Source organism: Pseudophryne corroboree, chromosome 12 (genome assembly GCF_028390025.1).
Source record: "Pseudophryne corroboree isolate aPseCor3 chromosome 12, aPseCor3.hap2, whole genome shotgun sequence".
NCBI classification, from domain to species: Eukaryota; Metazoa; Chordata; class Amphibia; order Anura; family Myobatrachidae; genus Pseudophryne; species Pseudophryne corroboree.
The window spans coordinates 163,946,552-163,965,055 of record NC_086455.1 but is presented as its reverse complement, the minus strand read 5'-3'; the positions used below and the strand labels follow the sequence as shown (position 1 = coordinate 163,965,055).

The 18,504-nt window shown below is 49.3% G+C and overlaps 1 protein-coding gene across 1 annotated transcript in view; it reads right to left on the bottom strand.

Annotated features, from left to right (window-relative positions):
* The window catches only part of NID2 (nidogen 2), a 122,199-nt gene that overhangs the window by 16,105 nt on the left and 87,590 nt on the right, over nucleotides 1-18,504 (bottom strand). Inside the window, exons 12-18 of the mRNA XM_063948403.1 lie at nucleotides 12,502-12,627; nucleotides 11,903-12,133; nucleotides 5,838-6,077; nucleotides 4,709-4,930; nucleotides 4,239-4,408; nucleotides 1,407-1,536; nucleotides 182-353 (exon numbers count right to left, since the gene is read on the bottom strand). Coding sequence (XP_063804473.1) covers nucleotides 182-353; nucleotides 1,407-1,536; nucleotides 4,239-4,408; nucleotides 4,709-4,930; nucleotides 5,838-6,077; nucleotides 11,903-12,133; nucleotides 12,502-12,627 — 1,291 coding nt within the window. The remainder of the gene's footprint in view (nucleotides 1-181; nucleotides 354-1,406; nucleotides 1,537-4,238; nucleotides 4,409-4,708; nucleotides 4,931-5,837; nucleotides 6,078-11,902; nucleotides 12,134-12,501; nucleotides 12,628-18,504) is intronic.

Sequence of the window (18,504 nt, the reverse complement as noted above, 5' to 3'; positions counted from 1 at the left end):
AGATTACACTTTGAGGATTATTTTGCTACGGCTGTGAATATTAGCAGTTGGGCAGTGACCATCCGGGGAAAACAACAACCACGGGGAAAACGACAACCCGACAGCTTCATCTTTTAATGTATATATGTTGCAGTCACATATCTACACCAAGTTACATTGGGATCCTATGACGGCAACTTACCCTCGCACGGCGTCTATAGTGATGGCACGAGGATTGACTAGGTTTGTGTCAAACAACGTTTTCCTGTCCGAGCCGTCCAGGCGGGAGCTCTCTATTTTATCCGTTCCGCTGTCCGTCCAGAACATGGTTCTGCGCAGGAAGTCGATAGCCAGTCCCTCGGGGCTTATCAGATCTAAGAGAGATTAGGTCATGTGATGTAACGCCACTCTAGTGCCACTGAGAAGCATACGCAAAGATTTAAAGAGACAGTTAAATCCCAGCGCTGGTTTAAGCCGCACGTCTATGTGTAATCACCCATCTACAGATCTTAGTCATGAGGGAACGCAACCTTAATCATTTATATATTAAGCAAAAAAAAGGATCGTATTTGCGGAGGTGAATGCACAATGGAAGACTGAACTGTCTGCAGAGTTACAGATCCAGGAGATTTTATATATATATAATCAGTCCCTGTCCAATGCGTTTCGGCCTTATGTGAGGACTTCATCAAGGTGATGTTGGGTGGTCGCAAGAACAGGATATTTATAGCAACAGTAAATGGTCATGTGTATTTGGAAAACGTGACCTCACTTCCTGTGCACAAATCAGTGTTCAATTAAACATAAAGCAGCATACAAATAGATGTATTGTGGTGCATAATAAAAGGTAGCAGCAACGAAACAATTAATTAGTTACGGTGGCTTTAAAATAACCAACACAATGTTAGGATTAAAGAACCAGCGATGGAATGCAATATGGAAAGCATTGCGTCACTTCTGCTGGTCTTACACATTACAGAGAGAAACCGCTTCCTGTCTGGTGGTGAAACGCACCTAACATCCCCTTGATGAAGTCCTCACTTAAGGACGAAACGCGTTGGGCAGGGACAGATTACTACCCCAGGACTTCCCATAGCGGACAGATAAGCTGTTTTTATATTTTTGTCTTGTACGTTTGATACCTGCCTTTGCTACTGGATTGTATATATTAAAACTGTATTTTTATGGGACCAGCAGGGTTCCTAAACAAGAGCCATTAGGCTAAGGTTTCTAAAGCTGTACACACTATGTTCAATTCTCTTTGTCTTTTAAGTCACATGCTTCTGCATCTATGGGTCACCCGACCGAAGACCTTCTAAATAAGCTAAGTTATTGCTTTTAATATCAGTGTGTTTCCATGATTCACAAGGTGACTGACCTCACTAATCTATTGTGCTAAACACTAGTAGGCGCTCTTCTGCATTTACCGGTACTGATGATCACTTCCGGCTCAGCGCCAGGCTCCAGTCCAGCCCGGCTGATGGTACGCCCAGCAACATCTGTCCAGTACAGCTTCTTCTCCTGACAGTCATAATCTATGCCGACTACGATTGAACCCTGTAAGAGACCCAAAGCAATGGATTACTTATTAGCCTGCGAGACATTTCAGGATCCCGGGACTGCGTTGCATTGTCCCTGGACAGGTCCCCGAAATCCGACAGTATTGTGCAAAACTCAAATCCTGTTGCAGAATGAAAATGGCTGAGTACCCCCTCCTCCTGCGGGCACAGATGGTAGACCACCGCTAATAGGATAAAGTGGATCTAAGGGCACATCTTAAAAAAAAAAAAAAATTATTTCAACAATCACATATCTATCTATCTATCTACATATCTACATACATACATACATACATACATACATACATACATACATACATACATACATACATACATACATACATACATACATACATAGCGCATGACAGGGGTTATATAATGCTGTCCAATAAAAAGATTTTTTGGTGGGGGGGAGACAATATTAATGATAATATTTTAAAAAGCCACCACACATGGGGAGGGGTTAACTTTGGCCCACTGACACCAAGAGTGAGGGGGAGTAAAATTACAGTAGGGGCCTATGGACACAGGGTTGGGGGGTGGGTGCAAATCACCCCCTAGGTATATTTTATTTCAATAAAAGATTTAAATATTTTTTTAAAAAAAAACATTCTGAGCAGTTTTGGCTATAAAAAAAAAAAAAAAGTGTCAATTAAGTGGTTAAAGCCGATGGAAGAGTCAGGGAAATAAATAATCCGGCAGACCAGGGACAACCCCAGAGTTTCGTTAAATAACGCCGAGGTTTTCCCCCTGGGACGCGAGTTGTGGAATGACTCCCACGCAGCCCAGCTGAGAGACAGCTGCAGAGCGCAGACCTCCACCTTCTCGCTGGCTGGCGGGAGAGCGCACTGCCGCAGCCTACATATGGAGGAGATCTGGTTTCTTGTGGGAATGAGAGGATTGTCTGTGACCATAACACTGCAGAAATGTTTGCTGTGATTGTCTAACGTGCAGATGCCATTTCCTGTTCTGGTAAAAGCTGCAGAAGAGTTTAGAACCGTGACAAGGACTATTGTTACACCGCGTCTGGGAGCAGGAAAGTGATTCTCAAGACATTAGAAGGTAAATGAAAAAAAAAGAAAAATGTTTAAAGAAACCTGGCAGCCATTTTGGCCAATGAGTGTTCTGCGTCTGCCTTTCCCACTTATTTTTCAGTTCAGCTAGAATAATGTCTAAAACGAATCATGTGTATGTATTATATGTGTATGTATTATATATATATATATATATATATATATATATATATATATATATATATATATATATATATATATACACACATACATACATACATACATACATACATACACACATACATACATACATACATACATACACAGCCGTGATTAGTAACACCTCCGCTGTCCTCATTTGCACCCCCTGAAGCAGTTTCCTGCTTTCAGATTTTGCGGGTTCTGTGAGCGGAAGCAGAGTCTGAGCAGGCCTGGAGAAGCGATGTCAGAGTAACTGATCGGAGGAGGGGATCTGGTCTCTAGGTCAACAGTAACTAGGTCGACCACTATTCGTCGACAGTAACTAGGTCGACAGGTCAAAAGGTTGACATGAGTTTTTCACGATTTTTTTCTTTTTTTTAACCTTTTCATACTTAATGATCCACGTGGACTACAATTGGGAACGGTAACCTGTGCCGAGTGCATCGGTAGTGGAGCGAGGCACCTTGCCTGAAGCATGGCGGGCAAAGCAAGGGGACACGATGCACTAATTGGGGTTCCCGGTCACACTATGAAGAAAACGACCCAAAACCCCCCACATTAAAAACTCATGTCGATCTAGTTACTGTCGACCAATCGTGGTCGACCTAGACACTGTCGACCTAGTTACTATCTACCTTCCATACCACACCCTGGAGGATTGCTTGTTCATTTGGGATACGGTCAATTTACCTACAATCAAAATCCCAACGGTCTAAATACAGACAACAATTGACAGACAAGGTCAAAATACCGACATTTAAAATGTTGACAGGTCAAAAAGTCGACACAAGTTTTTAATTGAGTTTTATTGCGTGTGTGTGTCGACATGGACACTGTATAAGTGTACCGAGTACCCTCGCATGGCGAGCGCGGGCACGGTTCCTCGCTGCGCTCGGCACACTGTTATATTCCCCCTCCATGTCCACTGGGATGGTAAAGAATGAACAAGTCGGTTTCAATGAAAAAATCATGAAAAACTCGTGGTTTTTTTTTTTACCTGTCGACATTTTAAAATGTCGGTATTTTGACCTTGTCAGTATTTTAAATGTCTGTATTTTAACCATATCGGGATTTTGACCTTTTCAGTATTTTGACCGCCGGTCAATGGTTGTCGCTATTTTGACCGTTGGGATTTTGATTGTAGGTAAATTGACCGTCTCCCAAATGAACAAGCACTCCTCAAATCAGTTACTCTGACATCGCTTCTCCAGGCCTGCTCAGACTCTGCTTCCGCTCACAGAGCCCGGAAAATCTGAGCGCAGGAAGCTGCTTCAGTGGGTGCAAATGAGGACAGCGGAGGTGTTACTAATCGCGGCGGTCTGCAGTGTTGTTACGGCTGGAGAGTTCTTTTAATAACAGATGTCAAACATATTTTTTATTCAGCCAGGTTGTTGCAACTGGTTAAGAAGTGGGAAAGGCAGCAGAACCACCCCCGTGAAGCTGCTCCTGCTGGCAGATAAGTGGTCACTGTAAGATAATACTTTACATGCAATGACAGCAGCGTCCTGGCTTTGTCTTTGCGAAGTTTTGTGCCATCAAGCGGTAAGTATCCGATCTGCTGTCCCTGTGCGTAGAGCAGGTAGGTGCCAGATGCTGGAGGGGTCACATCAGGCCGAGGGGTGGGCCGCACAGTGGGCGGAGCTACACTTGGCAAACCTGCAACAAGGAAAGAAGTGGGTCCAATCCCTTGCTGTGCTGGAAACCGATAGGTTCTGTGATGCCACGAGTTACAGATGGAGCCATCTTTATCTTGGCCTTTAATAGGAATAATTGAGCCAGGGCAGTCTGACTTAATCCCCTGATGTATTGTTCTCTCTGTATTGTATTACAGCCGAGAAGAATAGATGAAAGGCTTATCCTAATAAACCATGGTGTGCCTAGGTGCAGCAGAGAAGCCAAGATAAACGTGGCTCCATCTTTATAATTGCCTTTGTGTATGGGATGGTTTGTACTTACAGGCTGGCGTCATTCCGGGCTGCGTCCTAGATCCCTCAAGCTCTCTGCCATCTTTGTCCACGCACCAGCAGTATCCGCTGTTCCCGTGACACTGCAGGGGGGTGAAGTCTCCGTAGGCGTCGCACTGAGGAATGTAATGCTCCGCAGAGGGGGTTCCACCATAGTGATCCAAGAGGCTCTGCTTCCATCTCTCACACATGGTCTGAGGTCTCTGGGTGGGCTCTGGGCAAGACACAGAAGAGATATACACTTAATGCACAGCAATGTTAAGACAGAAATGAGTACGGAACTCTAGCGGTTTCATGAAGGCAACAATGTCGATGTGACTTGTGGGAGTGGCCGAACACCCGTCCCACGTGATATAACCATGGCGCATTCACCATTTTCATCTTCTGACGAACAGGAATGCGCCAAACGCAGTCCCGTTCTCCGGCTGTTCTGAATTGAGCACAGCGTCTCCGAACTCTGCCCTCTGCCAGTTACCTGGCAGTCAGTGACCAGTGGGGATGAACCGACACCAGTCAGGAGGTGTGGCAGCAGGGTGACCATGCATACGTAGCAGCAAGCGGTTCCAGTGCCGGTGGTAGGACCTGGTGGTGGCAGCTGCGTAGTGGGTGGAGTCAGTATCAGGCGGTTACTGATGGTAAGAGGGATTCCACTATTGGCCCAGGTCCCGTTGAACCCAATCCATATCTGAAGTCGCTTGGCGCGGGCAGCGAGGTGTATCTGGTCACAGCGGGTATCAACAGCTCCGTGCGTGTGGGGAAGGGAAGCCTTATTCTGACATATCTGTTGCACGATGCATAGGGCTTGTGCGAGGGCTGGCACAAATTATGCCATCTGCGGCTGCCAATATAAACTCAATGAGTGGCACAGACGCCAGGATGAACAGCAACAAAACGAAACGTGTTATTTTAGAACCAAGACTGACTGACTTTGATGCCTATACTGGATAACGGGACATAACCAGTTCATTGTAGGGTCACAATCTGATCTGAACCCTGACCTCAATCGGAGGACTTGTCTGCTACAGGAATGACCATCCACGTGTCCAGTGACAGCCTGGTGCCCATAATACGCCAGACAGAAGACAGGTCAGACAAGAGACACGCTCAGATAGGACACCTACCTGGAATACTACACTGGGGGGTGCCACTGCCATGCGGTCTTCTTGTCCCGGCAATCTCCACACCATTTTGGTCAACACACCAGCAGTGACCTGTGCCTCCATGACACTGCCGTGGTATGTAATTACCCTCCTCATCGCACTCTGGTATAAAACCTCCGATCGGTCGAGCACCTCTTGGTTGAGACCCTCCGAGAAGAGCCTGCCTTTTCTCTAAGCATGAGGTACTCGGTGATTGATCATCTGGGGAGTTAAACAACAGCCTCACAATATGGGGATTTTTGTTTACTTACCGTAAAATCTCTTTCTCTGAGTCCATCTGGGGGACGCTGCGACGTTACTTGTGGGTTAGAGGTGTGTGGTAGTGGAGATTGGCACAGAACTATCAAAAGCTGACTCCTCCCCCCTCTAACCCCTCCCATCTCCTTCCTGCTCAGCCCTGATCAGTTAACGTTTAGCCAAGCCAAAGGAGATAGACCAGAATAAAAAATTAACCAATTAAACCAGACAAACTATGGGAGGGATCGCAGCGTCCCCCAGATGGACTCAGAGAAAGAGATTTTACGGTAAGTAAACAAAAATCCCCATTTCTCTGTCCTCCATCTGGGGGACGCTGCGCCGTTACTTGTGGGATTTCCCAAAGCAAGCTAATGAGAGGAGGGAGACGTTGACGGCATAGCCGTCTGTAAAATACGACGCCCAACAGAGGCAGTCTCCAAACTAAAAGTATGAAACCGGTAAAACTTTGTGAACGTATGGACTGACGACCAGGTCGCCGCCCTGCATAGTTGCTCAACAGATGCACCACCGCGAACAGCCCAAGACGCTCCAACTGCTCTAGTCGAATGAGCCTTAATTGAGTCAGGAACCGAAACGCTTGAGGACACGTAAGCCTGTCTGATGGCCGAAGTTATCCAACGGGCCACAGTGTTCTTAGAGGCAGGCCAACCTCGTTTGGGAGCATCAATCAATACCAGCAAGGAATCCGTACGACGGAAAGCCTCCGTGCGAGACAAATAAATACGTAAGGCCCGAACAACATCCAAGAGAGCCAAATGGGAATCCTCCCCCTGAGAAGATGACGGATTAAAAGCTGGAAGAACGATGTCCTGATTTAAATGGAATGCTGAAACAACCTTTGGAAGAAATGAAGGCTTTGTCCGCAGCACCACCCGATTTTCATGAAACACTAACAAGGGTGGCCTGCAAGAAAGAGCCGCCAACTCAGACACTCGTCTAGCTGAGGCAATTGCCAACAGAAAAACAACTTTTTGTGTTAGATAACGTAGTTCCACAGATTCTAGAGGTTCAAATGGAGACTTTTGAAGAGCCTTAAGTACCAAGTTTAAATCCCAGGGAGGAATCGGAGGAACAAAAGGTGGTTGAATTCGAAGTACTCCCTGCAGGAATGTTTGAACCTCTGGAATGATTGCTAATTTCTTTTGAAAAAGGACCGACAAGGCCGAAACCTGACCCTTCAGGGAAGAAAGTTTTAAACCCTTGTCAAGACCCTCCTGGAGAAAGGAGAGCAGGCGAGGAAGTCTAAACAAATGCGGAGTCAAGTTCCTTTTCTCGCACCAAGCAATGTAAATACGCCATACTCTATGGTAAATGCCAGAAGTCACCGGCTTTCTAGCCCGAATCATTGTCTGAACAACCGCACGAGAAAGGCCCTTTGCCTTCAGAATGTTGGATTCAAGAACCAAGCCGTCAAAGCCAGCCGATTTAAATCTGGGTGGCGACAAGGTCCCTGAAGCAGAAGATCTGGTCGCAGAGGGAGGCGAAAGGGGTCTCCGACGACCATGCTGTTTAGAAGAGTGTACCACTGTCGGCGTGGCCAATCCGGAGCCACCAGAATTATTGCAAGGCCTTCTCGCCGAATGCGTTGGAGTAGACGTGGGAGCAGTGGAATTGGTGGGAACACGTAACCCAGCTGAAATTGCCACGGAGCTGTTAGTGCATCGATCAGAAATGCTTGAGGATCCTGAGTTCTTGATCCGTAAACCGGAAGTTTTTTGTTGAGCCGTGACGCCATCAGGTCTAATTCTGGCACTCCCCAGCGATCCACTAGAGAAAGAAACACTTCCTGGTGAAGTTCCCACTCTCCCGGATGAATCGTGTGACGACTCAAAAAGTCTGCTTCCCAGTTTTCGACTCCCGGAATGTGAATGGCTGAAATCACGGGAATCCAACGCTCCGCCCACGTGAGAATCTGAGCAACCTCTCTCATTGCGGACCAGCTGCGAGTTCCTCCCTGTTTGTTGATGTAAGCCACTGCCGTGGCATTGTCGGATTGCACCCGAACTGGATGGCCCTGCACCATGGTCTGAATCCGAATGAGAGCATACCGGATCGCTCTCAATTCCAGAATGTTGATTTGTAGTTTTGACTCTTGATTGCTCCAGCGCCCCTGTAAATGATGAGTCTGGAACACTGCTCCCCAACCGCTGAGGCTTGCGTCCGTGGTTACCATCATCCAAGACCAGACCGTGAACGGCGCACCCTTCCTCAGATTGTGACTGTGAAGCCACCAGTAGAGCGACTGACGAGTTCTTATCGACAAGCGTATCAACTGCAGTTCGAGGCGCGAATCCGTCCGAGTCCAACAGTGGAGAATCTGAGCTTGAAGAGGTCGGGCGTGGAATCTGGCGTATGGAACTGCCTCGAATGAGGCTACCATCTTGCCCAGTACCTGCATGCATCTGAGGACTGATACTGCCGGCAATTTTAACAAGGTTCTGATTCTGGCTTGTAAGTCCTGAATCTTGTCTGTAGGAAGAAACACCTTCTGGCTGTTGGTGTCGAATAGAAGACCCAGAAAAACCATTTTCTGTGACGGGAGTAGAGATGACTTTGGAAAATTGATTATCCACCCGAAAGACTGTAGAGTCTCTATCGTTAGACGCAGGTTCTGAGTGAGAATCTCCGGTGACGGGGCCTTGATCAACAGGTCGTCCAAGTATGGAGTGATGTTGACCCCTTTGCAACGGAGAACTGCGACGACATGACCCAGGACCTTCGTAAACACCCGGGGAGCCGTAGAAAGACCAAAGGGAAGGGCCCGAAACTGAAAATGCCACGGACCTACTGCAAATCTCAGAAGTGATTGATGTCCTGTCCAAATTGGAACATGTAGGTATGCGTCCTTTATATCTATTGAAGCCAAATATTCCCCTGGCTCCATGGCTGCGATAATGGAGCGAATGGATTCCATCCTGAATTTCTGGGATGAAAGGTACGGATTGAGGGCTTTTAGATTTAGAATGGGTCGAAACGAACCGTCCGGCTTGTCTACGAGAAAAAGACCCGAGTAAAAGCCCCGACCTCTCTGAGGAGCTGGGACCGGAAGGATTACTCCATTTTGTAATAGTTTTGCTGTTGCCTGAAGGAGAGCCTGACGTCTGGAGGGGTCGTCTGGGAGAGGCGTCACAATTAGTCGGGCTGGGACTGCTTCTTCGAAATCCAACATATATCCTCTGGAAATGACCCCTATTACCCACCGATCCGGTTTCGATAGGAGCCACACTTCCCTGAAGTGAAGTAAACGAGCCCCAACCTGTATTGATCCCTCCAGAGGGCCCGAAGCGTCATGCCTCAGGCTTGTCGGCAGGCTTACTGGACGGTCTGCGAGTAGCCTGAGCTCCTCTACCTCTGAATGATCCCCTTCGTGGAAATCTGGAGAAGGGTCGAAAGGACTGGAAATTACCTCTGCCCTGCGTACGAAAGGACCGAAATCTTGTAGGCTTTGGTTTGTTTGGAGCAGACGGAAGGAAAGGGCTCTTTCCCCCCGTAGTATCTGAAATAATTTTCTTTAACTCTGATCCAAAAAGAAATTCGCCTTCAAAAGGGACTGCCGTCAAGGTCTGCTTTGAGTCCGAATCAGCATTCCAAACCCTAAGCCAAAGAGATCGTCTTGCGGATACTGTTAAGGCAGAAACACGGGACTGTAGCGCCACCGAATCCAATAATGCTTCACCCACGTAAGTAAGGGCCTCAGAAATCTGTTCTGCTAATTGAATGGCCTCCGACGGATCGTCTGACTGCATCCCAGATACAACCTGTGCAAGCCACTCATCAACGGCTTTAAGCACCCAGGCACTCGCCAGAACTGGACGGAGAGAAACACCTGATAAGGAAAACATAGATTTTAGTAATGCTTCTATCTTCCTATCGGTAGAGTCTTTTAAAGTCGCAGACTGTACTGACGGAATAACCGTAGCTTTTGCTAAATGCGAAATAGGGGCGTCTACCTTTGGGGCGGTTTCCCAAATTGTTGTATCCTCTTCTGTAAAAGGATATAGAAACTTTAACTTTTTAGGCGCCTGGAAACGGGAATCCGGTTTTAGCCAGGGTTCTTTTAAAATATCCGCAAAGTGCGAGTAAGAAGGGAACGCAGTAACCTGTCTCTTCTGTCGTTTAAAGAAAGAGGAAGAAGTCTCGGCTACTGCCTCATCCTGAATATTAAGGGTCTGACGAATGGCTTCTATTAGTAGCCTAACACCTGAATTAGTAGATAAATCCTCATCTTCCCAAGCCGAATTTTCGTCCCCTTCAGGATCTACCTCCCCTTCTTCCAATGGAGATGTCAGAGTATCCAACTCCTCTCCTGGAAATGCAATAGCGGGTAACGGCTGCGTTCGCTTAGAAGCCGCCGAACTACTGGCCGAACTTACAAATTTATTTACAGACTGAGTCAAATCAGTGAGACATTTTCCCATATTCTGGGCCCACAGCGGTTCCACCTGAGTCTGGGCCAAAGCTGCTTCCGACCTTGACTGACGCAAATCTGAAATTGCGTCCACCATGGCCTTGACCCAAGGGGGCATTGACTGATCTGTGGATCTGCCCTGCTGATCTGCCGCTGGTGCACCAGAGCATGATGTACAGAGGGTCCCTGCGTCAGCACTCCCCTTAGCCAGCTTTGTGCCACATTGTGAACATGAGAAATAAACCACTGAGGTTGTTTTTCCCTTAGTAGGTTTCTCTGGCTTGCTGGTCATCTTTACTCTGGTGAACTATGTCCCCCAAGTTGTGTTAAAAAATATCTGAGATTCAACCCACTAGACTTGCTCTTTGTTAATATGCTGCTCTAGCCACCAGACTAGAGGAGACACTGTGATCCCCCTCCCCCCCTTTTATACTTGCGGTTTTTATCCCCCTGTGTATGTAATCCTCCTCCGTAGCACAGCGTCCCCTGTGTGCAGGCAGAGAAGATGGCGCCGTGACCAGCCGTGCGCGCGCGCGGGCAGAGCTGAGCGGGAAGACGGCTCTGCCCGCCTGACGTCATTCTCATCTCGTCAAAAACCGGAAGTTCGGCTCCCGTGCGCCGCTACACAGAGCGGTTGTCACGGCAGCCAAGTAACGGTCCAGGGAGTGAATAACACCCTCCCGGACCTAACACAGTCCTCCACCTCACATTTCACCCCAGATCAGCCTCCGTGCTGTCTGTGGGTGATCGCGCGCTCGGGGGGGGGGGGGGGGGGGGGGGGGGGGGGGGGGGAGGGAGGGGAGGAGGAGTTTGGTAGTCCCAATAAATTCACCATTAATAACAGGAAATAGGGACATTAATAATAGGAAATAGGGACAGCCCAATACTGTCAATGACAGATTGTGGCTGTCCAGTACCTGATGCTGCTGTCTTCTCTCTTTCTCTCTCTGAAGGCCCCAGTGACCGAAGGTATAGTGGCCTCCCTGCAGCAGTCTGGAATGGGATACTAACCCCTTCCACTGTTATACCTGTCACCTGTAAACAGGGACTAGGTATTTGTGAAAGAAGAAATAATAAAAAAAAAAAAAAAAATTCCTAAAGAGAAATCAAAACTGTGTCTGTACTCCACAGGCACAAAACTAAAACTGATCAGGGCTGAGCAGGAAGGAGATGGGAGGGGTTAGAGGGGGGAGGAGTCAGCTTTTGATAGTTCTGTGCCAATCTCCACTACCACACACCTCTAACCCACAAGTAACGGCGCAGCGTCCCCCAGATGGAGGACAGAGAAACAAGAAATGAAGCCTAAAATATCATAGTTTCACACAATGTGAAATACATTGGCTGTATGGTGAACACATACCTGGAGCTCCGCACTGAGGGGGACCTTGGCCAGGTGCCGTTTTTGTACCTTCAATCTCTTCTCCATCTTTGTTAACGCACCAACAATATCCTGTGCTGCCATAACATTGCAGGGGAACGTAATTCCCTTCAGAGTCACACTCCGGTACAAACGGACGAGGACCTCTAGGTGGAGCGTCTCCAAGGAGAGCACGCCGCTTCTCCAGACAAGACGTGGGCCGGGGCCTGTAATCTGCACGCAGAGGCATCAAATCAGAACTTAGATTGGTTTTGTAGCGTCACATGCAAGGGCGGCCATTTTGGGCCTCGGCAGGTTTTATATACATTCCCTACTCCAGTATCAAAAAATTCCCTGCAGATGTGGGGCCACTTGTGGTACAATGCCAAGGCTGGCTTCCAGCGTGCAACCCAAACTAACGTTAGAGAAAATACAGGCTACGTCTATGGCTTATCTCAGAGACGGTGCTATCTGCACGCCTGGCTGGAAGCCAAAAACGAAATGTAATAAAACCCCCAAACCATATGCTACAGATGTCAGCATGCTTTTACATTTCCAGATAACTGTGTCCACATGCACAAGAGAGCTTATTACTTCCGTACCTGGGGCCTGTGTGCATTGGAAGCCGTCGCCCGTGTAACCATGGCGACACTGGCAGGCGAAGGAACCGGGAACGTTAGTGCATTCAGCATCTGGGTGACACCTGCGCTCTGTACATTCATCCACATCTGTAAAACAGGATTTAATTTCCATAAACCTACAGCGGTGACTATAATTCCACTTCAAAGCATACCGCACCTAACCGCAAGGCAATTTACAAGCCATGGAGAATGTCAGTGACTGGATAATGTCCACAGGATCCAGGCGGGATTACAAAATAGCCAAGTAGCACAGTGTGTCGGACAATTCCCAAACCAGAACTGCAGTGAGCGTTTAGAAAGAGGCAACCTCAAAATTGTATGTACAGGTTATATATATTTTGCTATATATATATATATATATATATATATATATATATATATATATATATATATATGGGTGGAGGTGCGGCAGGGGAAGGGTAAATGTTGGGGTCAGCTTAGTTGCCAAATAAGGAATGTCATCATAATGACATCATTTACAATACTGACATCACACTGGTGACAGTTATGTCGTCATTGTTAAAATGTCAAAACCATTGAACATGGTGGCAACCTCACAATGGTCACATGTTCTTTATGTCCATATGTGAAATGCGGACATTCTGCACGGACCGTGGGGCGATAGGGTGAGTCTACGGGAGGGCAGGGTTAGGCACTATGGAGGGAAAGGGTTAGGCTCTGAGATTGGAGGGTAAGGGTGGGTACACACTAGGACGACAGCCAATCAGGCTGATAGTTGGAAGGAATTCCCTCCGGCCCGGACCATGCCCAATTGCCCATGCACATCAGGAAGATTTAATGAACTACGGAGCAATCACCGTTGCGTCCTTCATAAATATGCCCCAGGTCACATAAAATATGTTGTGGTTAGCCACTTATTTATAGTTTCTTATGTAGCATAGCATATTCTGTTGTGCTTTAGAAACAGTGATAAGACTAATTGGGTAATAACAGACAGTCAGGTAGGAGGGCCCTGCTCGCAGGCTGACAATCTATAGGGAAATAGGAAGGATACACATGGATAGGATACACAATGTTCCAGTCGGCCCTGCTGCATAGATAGCAACCCGCTATAGCCATCTATGCAGCAGGGCCGACTGGAACATTTCGCATGCAAACCATGGGAGCACGCAATCGCGGGCACAAAATCCACGATGTAGACAAATTGTCATGCCGATACGGCAAATCGTTCCGACATTGTGCTAGTGTGTACCCACCCTTAGGTTACAGGAGGGGAGTTTAGGCTTAGGCACTAGAGGGACGATTAGGCTATGGGATTGGATGGTTAGGGTTAGCCACTAGGGGGGGTTAGACTACGGGATTGGAGGGTTAAAGTTAGTCCTAGGGTGAGGGCTAGTCTATGGGAGGAGAGGGTTAAAGTTAGGTCTAGGGGGAAGGTTAGGCTATAGGAGGAGAGGTTTAGGCACTAGGGGGAGGGTTAGGCTATGGGAGGGGATGGTTAGGGTTAGGCCTAGGGGGAAGGTTAGGCTATAGGAGGAGAGGTTTAGGCACTAGGGGGAGGGTTAGGCTATGGGAGGGGATGGTTAGGGTTAGGCCTAAGGGGAAGATTAGGCAATAGGAGGAGAGGTTTAGGCACTAGGGGGAGGCTAAAGGGCCCCATACACTAGAACGATTATGCCCGATGTCAGCCCAATTCGGCCCAATATAGTGGGTGAAATCAGGCATTTTGGCTGTGTATCCGATCCGCGGACCCGTGAGCATCGGATCGGATCCTCCAGATTAAATGTGCTGCACATTCAATCTGGTCCGACCTCGCAGGCGCGGCTGGGATCGCCCAGGGTCGCCCAAGATACATTGTATGCAAAAGGACAGCACATGATGTATCTTGGGTGATCCTGCCGCCTGGGAGGCTGCCGGGGTGATCGCCTGCGACATGTCAGATGGACATGTCGCAGTAGTGTATGGGGCCCTTTAGACTACGGGATTGGATGGTTAGGTCTAGGCACTAGGGGAGGGATAGGCTATGGGAGGAGAGGGTTAGGCACTAGGGATGGGCTAGGCTATGGGAGGAGAGGGCTAGGCACTAGTGATGGGCTAGGCTATGGGAGGAGAGGGTTAGGCACTAGGGATGGGCTAGGCTATGGGAGGAGAGGGCTAGGCACTAGTGATGGGCTAGGCTATGGGAGGAGAGGGCTAGGTACTAGTGATGGGCTAGGCTATGGGAGGAGAGGGCTAGGCACTAGGGATGGGCTAGGCTATGGGAGGAGAAGGCTAGGCACTAGGGATGGGCTAGGCTATAGAAGGAGAGGGCTAGGCACTAGGAGAGGGATAGGCTATGGAAGAAGAGGGCTAGGCACTAGTGATGGGCTAGGCTATGGGAGGAGAGGGCTAGGCACTAGTGATGGGCTAGGCTATGGGAGGAGAGGGCTAGGCACTAGTGATGGGCTAGGCTATGGGAGGAGAGGGCTAGGCACTAGTGATGGGCTAGGCTATGGGAGGAGAGGGCTAGGCACTAGTGATGGGCTAGGCTATGGGAGGAGAGGGCTAGGTACTAGTGATGGGCTAGGCTATGGGAGGAGAGGGTTAGGCACTAGGGATGGGCTAGGCTATGGGAGGAGAGGGATAGGCACTAGTGATGGGCTAGGCTATGGGAGGAGAGGGTTAGGCAGTAGGGGGAGTGTTATACTATGGGATTGGACAGTTAGGCACTAGGGGGGGGGTTTCTTCTACGGGATGAGAGGGTTAGGCACTATGATTAATATCATTATCCTTTATTTATATGGCCCCATAAGGGATCTGCAGAGCCCAATTACAGAGTACATACACAAATGAGTAAAACAAAAATAAAAGGAGAGAGGTTAGGCGCTAGAGGGAGGGGTTAGGGTTAGTGAGACACGGTCTGCCGGAAGTCATCCCAACATAAGCACCAGACCTGTAGGACACTGCTGGAGCTGCTGGACCAGGCAAGTCACCACTAGACCACCTGGGATGTTTCATCAACATTCTAATAATGTTGACATTTTATCAGTGTCTATATGATGAATTTCAACATAGTCGATATGCATGTCGACAGTACGACCATGTCAACATGATGAATTAACAAAATATACCAAACCTGCCAAATAAAATTGCTTTAAAATAATAAATTCCACACCTGTGTCCAGCACACCTACTGCAGTGCACCGATTACTGAGCTCCAATTAGTGTCCTGTGTCTAAACACTCATTTGCATACTCTCTTTGAAGATTTTTACAACCCGCAATTAGTCCTCCAGTGTTAGAGATGAAAGGAACGCTGACTGACACAGAATTCTAAGGGAAAAAACCCTTTGTTTTCCAATTACACATCACAGCCTAAAAGAGCCTCCTGAGTGCTGTCATTCTCCAGGAATGTTTAGCTAGAATACTTGATTAACGAGAAAAAGCGAGAAATTGCCGTGAATTACAAATGACACTCACGCTGTAGGCCCTGAGAGTAACTCTACAACCTACAAGTGAGCAGTGTCCGATAAACTGTAAGGAAGTGGAAACTGCATCATACCCCCAAACACAGGCACCCCTCACAACTCAGCATCAGAGCAAGGAAGAGACCTGTGGAGGAGTCCACAGAGAGGCCGCTATCACTGTGCAGGATACAGAGCTCAGTGGCTGAGACTGGGGTGAGGGTGCACCAGTCACCATATCAGGAGCTCTGTATACACCTGGCTGTATGGGAGGGTGGCTAGGAAGAGGCCGCTATCACTGTGCAGGATACAGAGCTCAGTGGCTGAGACTGGGGTGAGGGTGCACCAGTCACCATATCAGGGCTCTGCATACACCTGGCTGTATGGGAGGGTGGCTAGGAAGAGGCCGCTATCACTGTGCAGGATACAGAGCTCAGTGGCTGAGACTGGGGTGAGGGTGCACCAGTCACCATATCAGGGGCTCTGCATACACCTGGCTGTATGGGAGGGTGGCTAGGAAGAGGCCGCTATCACTGTGCAGGATACAGAGCTCAGTGGCTGAGACTGGGGTGAGGGTGCACCAGTCACCCATATAAGGGGCTCTGCATACACCTGGCTGTATGGGAGGGTGGCTAGGAAGAGGCCGCTATCACTGTGCAGGATACAGAGCTCAGTGGCTGAGACTGGGGTGAGGGTGCACCAGTCACCCATATCAGGGCTCTGCATACACCTGGCTGTATGGGAGGGTGGCTAGGAAGAGGCCGCTATCACTGTGCAGGAGATACAGAGATCAGTGGCTGAGACTGGGGTGAGGGTGCACCAGTCACCATATCAGGGGCTCTGCTGCATACACCTGGCTGTATGGGAGGGTGGCTAGGAAGAGGACGCTATCACTGTGCAGGAGATACAGAGCTCAGTGGCTGAGACTGGGGTGAGGGTGCACCAGTCACCATATCAGGGGCTCTGCATACACCTGGCTGTATGGGAGGGTGGCTAGGAAGAGGCCGCTATCACTGTGCAGGAGATACAGAGCTCAGTGGCTGAGACTGGGGTGAGGGTGCACCAGTCACCATATCAGGGGCTCTGCATACACCTGGCTGTATGGGAGGGTGGCTAGGAAGAGGCCGCTATCACTGTGCAGGAGATACAGAGCTCAGTGGCTGAGACTGGGGTGAGGGTGCACCAGTCACCATATCAGGGGCTCTGCATACACCTGGCTGTATGGGAGGGTGGCTAGGAAGAGGCCGCTATCACTGTGCAGGATACAGAGCTCAGTGGGTGAGACTGGGGTGAGGGTGCACCAGTCACCCATATCAGGGGCTCTGCATACACCTGGCTGTATGGGAGGGTGGCTAGGAAGAGGCCGCTATCACTGTGCAGGAGACACAGAGCTCAGTGGCTGAGACTGGGGTGAGGGTGCACCAGTCACCATATCAGGGGCTCTGTATACACCTGGCTGTATGGGAGGGTGGCTAGGAAGAGGCCGCTATCACTGTGCAGGATACAGAGCTCAGTGGTGAGACTGGGGTGAGGGTGCACCAGTCACCATATCAGGGGCTCTGCATACACCTGGCTGTATGGGAGGGTGACTAGGAAGAGGCCGCTATCACTGTGCAGGATACAGAGCTCAGTGGCTGAGACTGGGGTGAGGGTGCACCAGTCACCATATCAGGGGCTCTGTATACACCTGGCTGTATGGGAGGGTGGCTAGGAAGAGGCGCTATCACTGTGCAGGAGATACAGAGCTCAGTGGCTGAGACTGGGGTGAGGGTGCACCAGTCACCATATCAGGGGCTCTGCATACACCTGGCTGTATGGGAGGGTGGCTAGGAAGAGGCCGCTATCACTGTGCAGGATACAGAGCTCAGTGGCTGAGACTGGGGTGAGGGTGCACCAGTCACCCATATCAGGGGCTCTGCATACACCTGGCTGTATGGGAGGGTGGCTAGGAAGAGGCCGCTATCACTGTGCAGGATACAGAGCTCAGTGGTGAGACTGGGGTGAGGGTGCACCAGTCACCATATCAGGGGCTCTGGCTGTATGGGAGGGTGGCTAGGAAGAGGCCGCTATCACTGTGCAGGAGATACAGAGCTCAGTGGCTGAGACTGGGGTGAGGGTGCACCAGTCACCATATCAGGGGCTCTGCATACACCTGGCTGTATGGGAGGGTGGCTAGGAAGAGGCCGCTATCACTGTGCAGGATACAGAGCTCAGTGGCTGAGACTGGGGTGAGGGTGCACCAGTCACCATATCAGGGGCTCTGCATACACCTGGCTGTATGGGAGGGTGGCTAGGAAGAGGCCGCTATCACTGTGCAGGATACAGAGCTCAGTGGCAGAGACTGGGGTGAGGGTGCACCAGTCACCCATATCAGGGGCTCTGCATACACCTGGCTGTATGAGAGGGTGGCTAGGAAGAGGCCGCTATCACTGTGCAGGATACAGAGCTCAGTGGCTGAGACTGGGGTGAGGGTGCACCAGTCACACATATCAGGGGCTCTGCATACACCTGGCTGTATGGGAGGGTGGCTAGGAAGAGGCCGCTATCACTGTGCAGGATAC